The 12,750-nt window shown below is 42.1% G+C and overlaps 1 protein-coding gene across 8 annotated transcripts in view; it reads right to left on the bottom strand.

The window, feature by feature from the left end:
- The window catches only part of SLC4A7 (solute carrier family 4 member 7), a 108,052-nt gene extending 97,940 nt beyond the window's left edge, over nucleotides 1-10,112 (bottom strand). For 7 of the 8 annotated variants that reach the window (XM_041733990.1, XM_041733994.1, XM_041733999.1 and 4 more), the window contains exon 1: nucleotides 9,870-10,112. In XM_041733990.1, coding sequence (XP_041589924.1) covers nucleotides 9,870-9,929 — 60 coding nt within the window. In that variant the 5' untranslated portion in view covers nucleotides 9,930-10,112. The remainder of the gene's footprint in view (nucleotides 1-9,869) is intronic. The other variant, XM_041733991.1, reaches the window with a different exon arrangement.
- Between the last annotated feature and the right edge of the window lie 2,638 nt (nucleotides 10,113-12,750).

The raw sequence follows: 12,750 nt of genomic DNA, 5'->3' as shown, positions 1-12,750 counted from the left end.
CAGGGGCTAAGGTTTGGCTATTTCCAAATTTACTTTGCCCTGAAAATAAGGTTTGGGGCTTGTGGTTATTTAGTGAACTGCCTATTAACTGAATAAAAAGCAGTTCAATAAAATAAAATAAAAGACCAAATGAAGACTAATGTTAGTCTGAATGAATCTCTTATTCCTAAAGAGGGAGACCAACCTGCCCAGATTTTAAAAAGTTCAGACAGGGGATCCCTGGGTGGCTCAGCGGTTTAGCGCCTGCCTTTGGCCCAGGGTGTGATCCTGGAGCCCAGGATGAGTCCCACATCAGGCTCCCTGCGTGGAGCCAGCTTCTCCCTCTGCCTGTGTCTCTGCCTCTCTCTGTGTCTCTCATGAATGGATAAAGTCTTTAAAAAAAAAAAAAGGTTCAGGACAGAATCTCATCCTGAGAATACTGCTAATGGTATGTGCAAAAATGGATGAGGAAACTCCTGAACATATCATAAGGTCATCTGGGAACAGTTATAAGCAAAACAAAAATAAATACAGAATATTACTGAAAGGACTCCACTGAGTCAGTGTGCTAGTCAGTTATGGCACCTGTGCAAACACTTATGCAAGGACCAGGAAGTTACGGAGGCAGAGTCCAGGAAGGAATAGAGCCCATGAACCTCAAAATCACAAAATTAAAAGCAAAGGAACCAAAAAATATATTACGTAAGTAATAATTCTAATGAATTAAGAGAAATAGCAAGCACAATTTCAAACATACATGTTTTATATATATATGTTTTATATATATATAAATTTTATATATATATAACAGCTGATTTATATATATGTGTGTATATATATATGTGTGTATATATATATATATAACAGCTGACATCATATCTGGGGTTTGAGATCCCTTTTCTTGCCATTGGTCCTTTTATAATTGTATACATTAAAACTCACAAATTTTCATAAAGCAAATATTAGACAAGTATTAATATATAAACAAAATATCCAATGTTTTCCAGCAGTCCGTTTAAATGTATTTAGAACTTGTGAAGCAGTTCAAGAGTCATAAAAAAATTTTTTTTAAGATTATATTTATTTATTCATGACAGACACAGACACAGAGAGAGAGAGAGAGGCAGAGACACAGCAGAGAGAGAAGCAAGCTCCATGCAGGGAGCCCAACATGGGACTCGATCTCGGGACCCCAGGATCAAACCCTGGGCCAAAGGTAGAAGCTCAACCCCTGAGCCACCCGGGCAGCCCCCACGAGTCATAAAATTTTCATTTCAATGTACATAATACTCAGTTGCCTGAAATCATATTTCAGGTTAAAAATATTTAAGTACTATTATTCTGGGATCAATCCAAACTATATTTATTCAATATTCCCCCTCAACAGAACCAAGGCAAAAAATATTCTATTCTACTAGCAGTTATTGCAAGCAAAATAGGAGTCTTTTCCTTGATGGTAATATCACAGATAAAAGCTATAAAATTTCTTAACTGACTGATAAAACAATGAACTAAAAGCATATTCAACTTCAAATCTTAAGAGTTCATCATATTATCCTAATATTCATTCATTGAACAGTCACTGAATGCTTTCTATATATTAAACCTCAGAATAGACCTAATTTAGAATTCAGTAATGATCCAGAAAATTTTAGATTCCTTGAATCTGGAGACAGAAGTAAATTTATTTGAAATATTTAATTTCCATAATGTTAGCAACAAATTCACAGAAGTTACAGTAATAAACCCTTTTTTTTTAAACCCTTTTAAATATAAAATGGTTAACTCAATTATCTAAGGCAAATACAGCTTTCAAGTAACACAGATGTAAAACTACCTAATATGATTAATGTCAAATGACACTGACAAATAGGGATACGGGATTACTCTAGACTAATGAGAAATGGAACAAGAGGGAGAAGCAGTGATTTGGCATCAACCTTGAGTTCAAATCTCATGTTAGCCTCCTACTAATTGTACGGCCTGGGAAACTACAGAAAATCTCTCTGCCTAGGAGTTCACATCTGTAACAGGGATAAGTGATTAAAAGATACCTAATAAAATGCACAGCTCAAAGGAGGCTTCCTTTAAAGGGTTAGTTATCACTTCACTTGCCCCAGAGCAAAGGACAAAATCATAAATCCTAGATTAGCAATTCACAACAATATGAGAATCATGGCATTCCTCCTCCTTACTCAGCACTTCCATTATTCCATCTGAGGTGCTGGGAGGTCTCAGAATGCCACTGAGGCTTTCACACAAATATAAATACAAAAATACTGTCAAGAGAGGAAAAAAATGATTCTCTTTTCCAAATTATTGGCTTCTAAAAACTGGCTAAACAGAATTATTTCTTAGTTTTATTTTTAATTAGTTTTTTTTAATGTAGGGATTGACATTTCACATGGAAGACATGCAATTACAGTGAGGTCTTCCCACAGGACTGCCACGTTGCACAGCTCTATGGGAAAGCAGTCACACCACACTCGAGGTAAATGGTGCCTTCAAGAGCAAAAACAAGAAAACAGTACAAACGGTGTCTCCTGCAACAGTGTCACTGTAATCTCAACAGTTAATCATAATTAGTCTAGATGACTTTTTTTTAACACTTATGATCCTCGATTGAAAGTATAAAAATCACAAAGGAAAATTCTAACTTTAAGAACATATATAACCAAGCAGTTCTTTCCTATGCCTAAGGCACTTCATTTAAAACACCTCAGTCTCTTCCCACAACATGCCTTCTACTTACTCTACCAAAATCTAAATCCCTGGAGAGAAAAGAGTTGAAAAGTGAGAGGAGGATCTGGACATCAGAAACATGCAAACTCAAAACTGCCAAAAGACTTGTAGATTCAGTAAGTTAGGTATGTAGTATGTGATTTTACTGATAGGCATCAATTAACAACTCTCCCATTCATACGGTGCCTTTTTAACATGAAAAATTTAGCAGCTGATAACATATTAGACTATATACATCTCTCATGAAATAGCTAATGTTAACCCATGACATAAATATAAGAAACCATCCTCTCTTTTACTGAGTAATGTGTTTGCACAGTTCAAAAACCAAAACTACACAGAAAGACATAGATTAAAGTTTTGCTCCCACTCCTGTCTCAATTCCCGTTCCCTCATACCCTTTATGGCAACCATTTCTTGTTGGATTCTTGTTTTCCTTCCTAGTGTATTTGCAAAAATACCAGTAAATACAAATATACATTCTTATCCCCTTAAAGAAAAGGCAATGTATAGCACCCTTTGTCCCTCACTTTGCCTTTTTTAATCAATTTACCCTAGAGATCTGTTCACATCGGTACAAAGAGATCTTCCTCATTCTTTTTTTATAGCTGTAATACCTCACTCTGTGGACATACCATAATTTATTCAACCAGACCTTATCAGGTTGCTTCCAAAGCATCTTCCTAAGTGATACATCTTTCAAATCTCTCCTGTTACTGTAACAAAGTGAATTATCAGTATCACAGGATTTGCTTTCTTAGACCTGTAATAAGACAGATGAGTGACCTACTGTTCATATTTTTAAGAATCATCAGAAATTTCCATTTTACATGACTATATTCTCTCCCCCAACAAAGTTTAATGTATTTATTACAGGATTTCTCAGAGCCTTTAGCACATCATTATGCATTATGAATCTCTGAAAAGTATAGTGTGTGACATTTCCCAAACTTACTTGGCAAAACCTTCTACAGATGAAATATTCCACAAAACAAACTCTAGCAAATACTGGGGCTGATATAATAATTATTGTCATCTATTTAAGCAAAATATAAGACTTCTAAGAACTTTTAAGGAAACCAACTGAGCTCAATTTTAGACTAGGCATTCCTTCACTACTTTTTGGATTATAAACACCTCAGAGATCTGAATGTAAAGCTATTTGATTCTCTCCTGGAAAGAATGCATACAAGCATAAAATTTTTCAGTTTCTGGGGATTCATGGACCACAGTCCCCATGGTCTTATCTATTTGAGAAGCAATGAATAGAAGTGCTAATATTACCTGTGGCACCACTAATACTACAAATGTTAGGACAGAACCCAGAGCTAATGAAAAAGCAGCAGAGAATTCACCATGAAGTGTGTACCTTGGTGCAAAGCAAACAAAGCACATTCAAAGATATTACGTTAAACAGTTAACGATATCAAAGTAAATTCTACTAAATAATTGTGAGAATTGTTACAAGGGGTTGAGTCTGATTTTTACACAGATGTTTCTCATCTTAAGTAAATTAGATTCTTAGAGGATTAAAAAAGTTGGTCTTTAATTCATTTTGTATGAATACGATCATAACATTCAGGATTTTCAGGATTTCACATTGGATAGCAGTATCTGCTGGAAATATAATTCTGCTGCAAATCTGAAAGTGACAATGTGAATGCCCAGGGGAGGAAAAAAAAAAATCCAGTTTTTAAAGCAGAACAAAGAATCTCCAAGCATGATTACAGTCTAGCAGGCAAAATGATTAGGGTAGAATGATTAAATTGAAAAAGTCACAAAGGAAGGACTACCACATCTGATTTGGGATTGGTACCCTACAAAAAGGCAGAAGGACATTCAGAAGAGAGGGCCGGTGGGGGCTTAAGCTCAGATCAGGCTCCTCTCATGGAGCTTTGTGCAAAAGCTTAAATCTGCCTATATGTGGCCATCTGTATTAATTCAGACAAACACAGTCCAGTAATACCCTTCTTTCCTCCATTCCCTGACATTTCTCCCCAAAACCACACCCACCCATGGAAAATATTAAAAAGTGCTACAACTGTAAAAAAGAAAAGATGTTTTCTACATCATGATGGGGCCAAACTGTAACAGAATGGAAATTTCTCATTTAAATTCTATCAAAAATTTGTTTCTTGGGGGCACCTGGCTCAGTCGGTTAAGCATTTGCCTTTGGCTCAAGTCATGATCCCAAGATCCTGGGATTAAACTCTGCATCAGGATCCTTGCTCAGTGAGGAGTCTGCTTCTCCCTCTGCTTCTCTCCCTTCCCATGCTTGGTGCATGCTATTCCCTCTCAAATACATTTTTAAAAAATATTCTAAAAAATTGTTTATTTCTTTATTATTTTTTTTTACACAAGGAGAGAAAGAATCTTAAGCAGGCTCCACACTCAGCACAGAGCCCAACTGGGGCTCGATCTCACAACCCTGAGATTGTGACCTGAGCAGAAATCAGGAGTCAGATGCTTAACCAATTAAGCCACCCAAGCACTGCTCAAACATGTTTCTTAAGATAACTTTTTTTCTTAATGAAAACCTCTCCAATACTACCATGGAACTCAATGGGAAAAGAGTCTATTATATATAAATTTGCTCTATTCCTATCTTTTTTTTTTAAATATCAATTCCTAAGGTCTAAGTATCATATTTTTCCAGAATAAAGAATGGTATCAACCTGAAAGCAATCTGTATGTACAAGAATATGTACTAAGCATACAAGCGCCAAATGTTAATTATACACTATGGCAAATTATGAGAAAAAGAGATTATACGTATCATGTTTTCCTTTCTCATGCTTTCTGAGAAACCAGTCCACAGTCCATTCTATAGTATAAAGTATAGGCACCTTGCACATGTGAATCCATTTTCAAAGGTATATCCAATTCCCAAGTCCTAGTCAGGGATGATATATAACTCAACAGCTTCTCCAAATTGGGCAATCTGACAAAAAGAAGCAGTACAGTCCTGAAATCCAGAGAGAGAGGACAATTCTATACTGTCTGACATGTAATCAAAATAAAAACCAATGACACTAAGCTACATATTCTCTACAAAAGAAAAAATAAGAATATTTAAAATATTAAAGTAGCTTTTCTATTTCATTATGAAAAGATAGATTATGCTTTACCCTTCACTTGGATATTGTTCAAAAAACAACTGCTTTTAAAATCCAAACTATGACTGAGTAACAGTTAAAATATTTAAAAATATCCTCTTTGGAATAAATATGAAAATCTGCTTATAAAAGGCAAACTAGAACTTTTCTGCAGTAGCAAATCAGCTCCATATATAAGTGTATATTTATGTCATCATCACACTATCTTCCTAAACCAAGCACTGAAAAAAAGTGGCCACTCTCATAGCAGCCATTTAAATGTCTAGCCCATGGAAGCAAAGAGTCACTAATCTAGAAACCTAGCACTGCTAAGTCCTTTGCCCTCAGGAAGACTGTTCACAGCAACACTACCAAACACTATCATAACACCATGCCAAACATAGACCCTTTCATGGTTTATTATCATCATAATTACAAATAATCCTAAAAGTCTCCCCAAATAATTAAATTCAATGAGTATTACTCAACAAAATACATGAAGTAGTTTACTAAACAAAAACAGAGGCAAATTTCATTGTAAGGTAGAATACTGGAATAGGTACCTGCTTTGTACAGGAACCAAAAATTCTCTTGGTTCAAAAATGGGCTTAAAAGGGGGTGGGGGAGGTGCTGCACCCTTACATATATAAACACTGATCTTTATTACGGATACATGCTTATTACAAAATTGGAAATGCTGTATCCATAAAAAGCGGTAACTATGGAAGAATCTATAATCAATAAGAGGAAGCTATAATATAAAATCAAAAGCCACAATGACTAATTTATAACACTAATCCTTTGAATCACCTGTATGCTCCTTTTATGTAAATGGCTCATTTTGTCAGCTGCAGATCCTATCCACTTTAAGATCATATTTGTGGTAAAATATAGTAAGAAAGAAGGGGAAGAAAAGAGGAAGAAAAACAACCCATTACAGGATGTTGACAAGTTTAACTACTAAGGCTTTAAAATATATTGGTTAGCATACCACATACCACTAAAATAAACCAGGTTCCTCTAACAACAGGTTACTTTGGCTTTCGATTTTAACCTACCCAACTAACAGAAGACTGGTGTAACAAAATATTCTAATTTTCATACCCTAAGCTCTATTAGAAAAATACCTGTATACTTCTCAGTCTCAATTACCAAATAAAACAATTCTTCAATGCAACTCAATTGTCCTACAGTTTCACTTGGACAGATGAGGTTTCTTGTCTCTCCCTGTATTACAATTCCATGGATTGTGATGCAGAGAAACCAACTAAAGGCAAAAAGGTAACTAAAATTCTGATACTATGCCTGGAGTACATTTTATATCTAGAGTTATCAATACCTAACCACAGATCCCAAAGAATATGCTTAGTTACAGACCCACCAAAAAACCTTCTACTTGCCAACCACCACTAAATTCATTCTAAGTTGTTACTTTTATTTCTTCTATTGACTACTTTTTAAAAAGTATTTCTAATGGACTCAGGAAAATGTTTCAACAGGCACTCACAAATGAAATTAGCAGGAATGCAAATGCTATCACTGTGTTCACTACGCATGCCAAAATAAACTCAGTGAGACTGGGACTCTACCTTGGGTGCCCACATCCCCAGTGCCTGGCACCTAGGAGATAAGTTAATATCCATAAAATGAATGAAATTGCAAAACAACAAAATTCATGGAACAGCCCAAAAATTTCAGTGGTAACAGAACTGTCCTAAATAATGTACTGATTAAAAGAATAAACACTTGCCAAAACCCGGGAACCTTCTAAACAGTGCTATCTGTTCTAAGAGAATATTTAACCTATACCGGAAAAAAAAGACTGACAGTTCAAGTCAATTCTAAGGGAGGCCTGCCTGCAGTAAGTTTTTGCAGCAAACAAAAGTTGCATTTTTATAAGATAAATGACTTTCTCCTATCTCAAAACCATGATCAATGAAAAGTACAGAACTTTAGACGCAAAGGAAACCTTAGAGCCTAAATTACAGAACAGATGGGCTTGTTTTAGAGCAATATAAACTGCCACCAATTTATTCAAAAATTGTGCATAATCACATACCCAAGATAGCATTTTATGAATATTAATTTTATTCTATTTTTTTTTTTGGCTATGCCAAGATGTTGTCAGTTAAAGGAGAAATGACTGATGAATATCATAATCTTCCATTTTTATGACTTTTCCAGGGGAAAATTGATAAGAAAAAGTAATTTTGTCAATGCAAACAGTTCCTCTCTTCCTAGTTCATAAGTTACAGTGCTCTGTACTAGTTAAACCAACAGTTTTCCTGTTCTCGCATTCTGTTTTTAGACTGTGCGATAGCTTATGTAATTCCTATTACTGATTTGTATATGTTTACTGTAGGCAAATCTTTTCTTCCCAGAGATTTAGGAGGTGCACACTTCCGTCCTCCCCTGCCCTGCCATTAATAAGTGCTTGATACCTCCTTTGTCATTCATTTGAATGATAACTTCTATTAGAGCAGAGCTGGTTCTGTCTTGTTGGATAGTACAGAATAGGATCTAAGCGCTATTACAATGAATGAATGAATGAATGAATGAATGAATGATCGGGAAGGCAACGGCATTACCATGCTTCTTTTGCTAGCTAAGTAGGTAATAGTTGAGAAGACACAGTTTCCTCTCCAGCTTTATGAAAACTGGAACATTCTTAACTGCTCTGAACCGAAAACTTGCATTTAAGGACAACACTATTTGACACACATTGGTAGAGAACGTGCTAGGGGGAAAAAAAAAAAAAAAAAAAAAAAAAAAAACCCTTCCAAAATGCAATTTATTCAAGTGTCACACAAAGAATGACTGAGGATTCCTTAGAACGAGTTTCCAGTGTTCCATCACCAGCATCACTGTGACTTGAGCTTCCCTAAAACCACTGCTAAAGGACTTCACTGTCTGGAGACTCCGTTTTCCTCCACGTTTTGAGGGTTTGTAAGTGAGCACACCCAAGTAGTAGCGAGTGACTACTCTCCAGGGCGTTAAATATTCTTTAGAAAGATGTGGGGGGGTGGGGGGGAGGGGGGCCTGTAAGCAGGCTCATTAAAGAAAACTCTTGAATAAAAAAACAGGCGAAAAGCAATTTCTCTGTTAGCTGCGACAGACTGGAAAGTGTCAGTACCACCGTCCCTCCTCTGCTGGTCACGGAGAGAGAACTGCAAGTCGGAAAATCCTCCACACTCCGACGCCCTTGGAGTCGGGGCCACACGAGGGAGGAGGAGCCCCGCGGTGGCGCGGGTCCTGCAGGCGCGGGAGGTCAGTTTCGGGGGCTCGGGCCGCTCCAGCATCCTGGAGGCCGGCGCCCGCCTCCCCTCGAGTCCTGGAGCCGAAGCGGCCGGGACTCGGGGCTCGGCGGGGCGGGGGGGGGGGGGGGGAGGAGCGGCCGCGAGCTCGGGACAGCCTCCGCCTCGCACTGGGCCTGCGGCGGCGGACCCGGCAGCGGCGGACCCGGTAGGCGGCGGCGGGCGCAGCCTGGCCCGGAGCTGCTCGTCCACGCGGGCGCAGCCTGGCCCGGAGCAGCTCGTCCACGCGGCCGCACAACCACCGAACAAAGCGCACCGCGCGGGCCGGGCGGACACCGGGAGGGGAGGTGCACCCCGACCGCACCGCTGCCCGCCGCTACACACAGGTGGGGCCGCGCTCACGGGGAAGAAACCGGGCTTCGGGGGCCGGGCTCATCGCACCGCGGCGCCGAGGCGACCGGAACCGAGCGCCCGGCCCGCAGCGGCGAGCGCGGCGCCCACAGGGCAGGCGGCGGCCGGGGTCGGCCGGGGTCGGCCGGGGTCGGCCGGGTCCGCCGGGGTCCGCCGGGTCCGCCGGGGTCCGCCGGCCGCGCCGAGGACGCCCCCACTCGGGCCTCCCGGGCCGCCACACAAAGGGACGGCGGGGCGCGGGGCGCGGGGCGCGGGGCGGCGGGGGGCTCCGGGCCAGGGCCCCCGGGGCCGGACCGCGACGCCCGCCGCGCCCCCGCCTTTGTCTGCCTCGTCCCGCCAGCGCCCCCCGCCCGCTCCGCCGAGCCCCCGCCGCCCGCGGCGCCCTCACCCTGCTCGTTACCCGGGTGAGTAGCGGTCTCATCTGCTCGCCGGCCCCATCCGCCTCCATGGCCCGCCCGCCAGCCCGCGCCGTCCGCCCGCCGCCGCCGCCGCCGCCGAGACCGGGCGCGCGAGGGAAACGAACGAGCGTCCGACAGCCGTGCGCGGGGCTCGGGGCGTGTGCGCGGCGGCCGCAAGGCTGGCTCTGCCCGCGAGGCCGCGGCGTGGAACGTGGGGCGGGCGCGGGGCGAGCGGGAGGACTAGGCGGGGGAGGCGGAGGCAGCCGCGTCGGCCCGGGGGCGGGGCCGCAGGCAGTGACGCGCGGCGCCCGGGCCCAGCCACGCCCCCGCCACGCCCCCGCCACGCCCCCGCCACGCCCCCTGCCGGGGCAGCCGCGCCAGCCGTTCTGCGCGCCCGCCCGCCCGACCCCCCCGCCGGGAGGCCGCCGCGCCGGGGAGGGGGCGGGGGGAGCGGGACGGGCACGTGTCCCGGCCAATCGGCGGCTCGCTCGGCCCCGCGTGCGCCGCCCCCCGCCACCTCCGCGGGAGGCTCCGCCCCTCTTTGTAAAAACTGCCTGAAACTCGAGCGTCTAACTCGGCTCTCGGGTGGGAGGTTTCGCCTGAGGTTTCAAAGTGCCGTGGACTGTACCACCGCCCCTACCTCCTCCCCACGTTCTTCAGAGTAGCAGGAGGATAGGAGGATGCCACCGTGACCCAGGACCCTCCCGGGAACTCCAAAAGAACTACGGGTCTTCATGACTCCTGCAAGATTTTTTTTTTTTCCCCTCTCTCGGATCTGTAGGTGTGAGCCCCAACTCGAGGCCTCTGAAACAGGGAGTCTTCCTGGCCAGGCATCCTCGCGTGCTTGTCCCCTTGCCCCGGCACCGCGGCGGCTCCCACACTCTTGAGTCCACGCGCAAATATCCGCGCCTGGAGGGCAGCTCTCAAATACCTACAGCCCCAACTGAGAATGATGACGGGACCTGCCACACAGGTCCACATGGAAGGGTTAAGTGAATTTCTGTCTCTAAACGTGCCTGACACATAGCCTGCTTATTATGGGCATTACTGTTAACAAGATTACCCTGCGTATTTTTAAAAGGTAACAAAATGTTGGCCGAGAAGAGCTACATCAGTGCTTTGGAGGGAAACTATGTTACAGCGGGCCCGGAGCACTTGTTCTATCCATCTCCAATAGGGTATTAGTAAAGCCCTTTGTCAGGAACTTAAGGATGCTGCGAGACTCATTCCTGGTTTGGTTCCTAGTCCCCCTTTTGTTCTCAGCTTCCCAGAGAGTTACTTTGAGGCCAGCACACATTATTCACTTATTTGTGTAAGAGCAGATGCGCTTTTAATAATAGCTACCATATAAAGAGGCCTGTATTTAGAGACTGTGATGTTTTGCAAACATGCTTCATCTCTAATCCTCACAACACTACAAAATATGTTTTATTAACCGCACTTTACAGGTGAGGAATCTGAGGCTCGTAGAGATTTAGTTCCTAGTTGGGAGACCTGCTCTTTCTATTGCAGCATTCCAAGGCCTCATTAATGATAATTGATCAACAAGAAGAAAAAGGGAAGAAAAGATAAAACAAGAATGAAAAGGAAGGAATATAAAGAGGGAAACTGGAATTAAAAAAAAAAAAACACGTTGTAAAGCTGTTGAAGGCATCCATCACTTGTACCCATACTATCACTTTATAAGGTGAATATGATTTATATTGAATTAGGTCTGGACACTCCTACAATGTAGCCATATAACTGTAATTAGTGTATATGCAGAACACCCTCTACCCCCTTTCTCTGCCTTATTTTTTTGTACAGCACTTACCCTCTTATGACATTTTTGTATGTTATGCTTTATTATATTTATTGTCTGTACATATACATTAGCATAGTAATGTGTGCTCCATGTATGCTCCATGCAAGCTCTGATATTTTTTTTTTTGTCTGCTTCGTTTGCTCTTTTTTCCTAGTGCGCCCAGAAGGGTACTTGGCCCTTGTAAGCTCTACTTGGGTTAATTGAAAGAAGTGGGGTGTGAGGGGACATCCTTTAAGACCTAAGAGCATCCTGGGTGACAGCTAAGGATGTGGCCAAATGTAGTAACAGTAATAAAGTAGGAACCAAAACCCTTGGAACCAAAGTTAAAAGAGCTAAGTAGTCAACCTCAAAAAAAGGCTTAAAAATATATACTCAAGAGGGGCACCTGGGAGGCTCAGTCTGTTAAGCGACTGACTCTTGATTTCGACTCAGGTCATAATCTCAGGGTCGTGAGATTGAATCCCATTCAGCCCCGTGCTGAGTGTGGAGTCTACTTGGGATTCTCTCTCCCTCTGCCTCTGCCCCTACCCCTTCTCAATAAGCAAATAAAATCTTTAAAACATAGATAGAAAAAAAAAAACATAGATAGATAGATAGATACACACGCATATACATACATACACACACACACACACACACACACACTCTCAGGAGACCATGCTAGAAAAATGGCTTTCTCTTCAAACATCTTGCAAAAGAAAAAAAATAAGCCCTTGATTTATTTAATCCACAATTATTTTTTGAGCGATTTCTGTGTTACCATGCAGTTTTTCTATTCCTCACTTGATCCCAACTACTAAAAAAATAATGTGGTAAACATCTGAATTATAGATTTTATTACTCTCAATTGCCCACTTAATTCTAGCAAAGCCAGAGTTCATTCTGAGGTGATAGCTGTAGTGAGTAAAGAAGATAATGTGTTAAAATCACTTTCACCAAATATAAATGACTATGAAATGTTCCAAGGTGCTAAAAGGCAAATTATTATCTTAAGTATTTGAAATATTCATCCAAAATGTAGCACAGGGAAAAAACTGCTAAACAAAGGTAAATGTGAGCTTAAATTC

The sequence above is a fragment of the Vulpes lagopus genome, chromosome 19 (genome assembly GCF_018345385.1).
Source record: "Vulpes lagopus strain Blue_001 chromosome 19, ASM1834538v1, whole genome shotgun sequence".
NCBI classification, from domain to species: domain Eukaryota; kingdom Metazoa; phylum Chordata; class Mammalia; order Carnivora; family Canidae; genus Vulpes; species Vulpes lagopus.
Note: the sequence above shows the minus strand (reverse complement) of the source record. Positions and strands in the feature narration are given on the sequence as shown.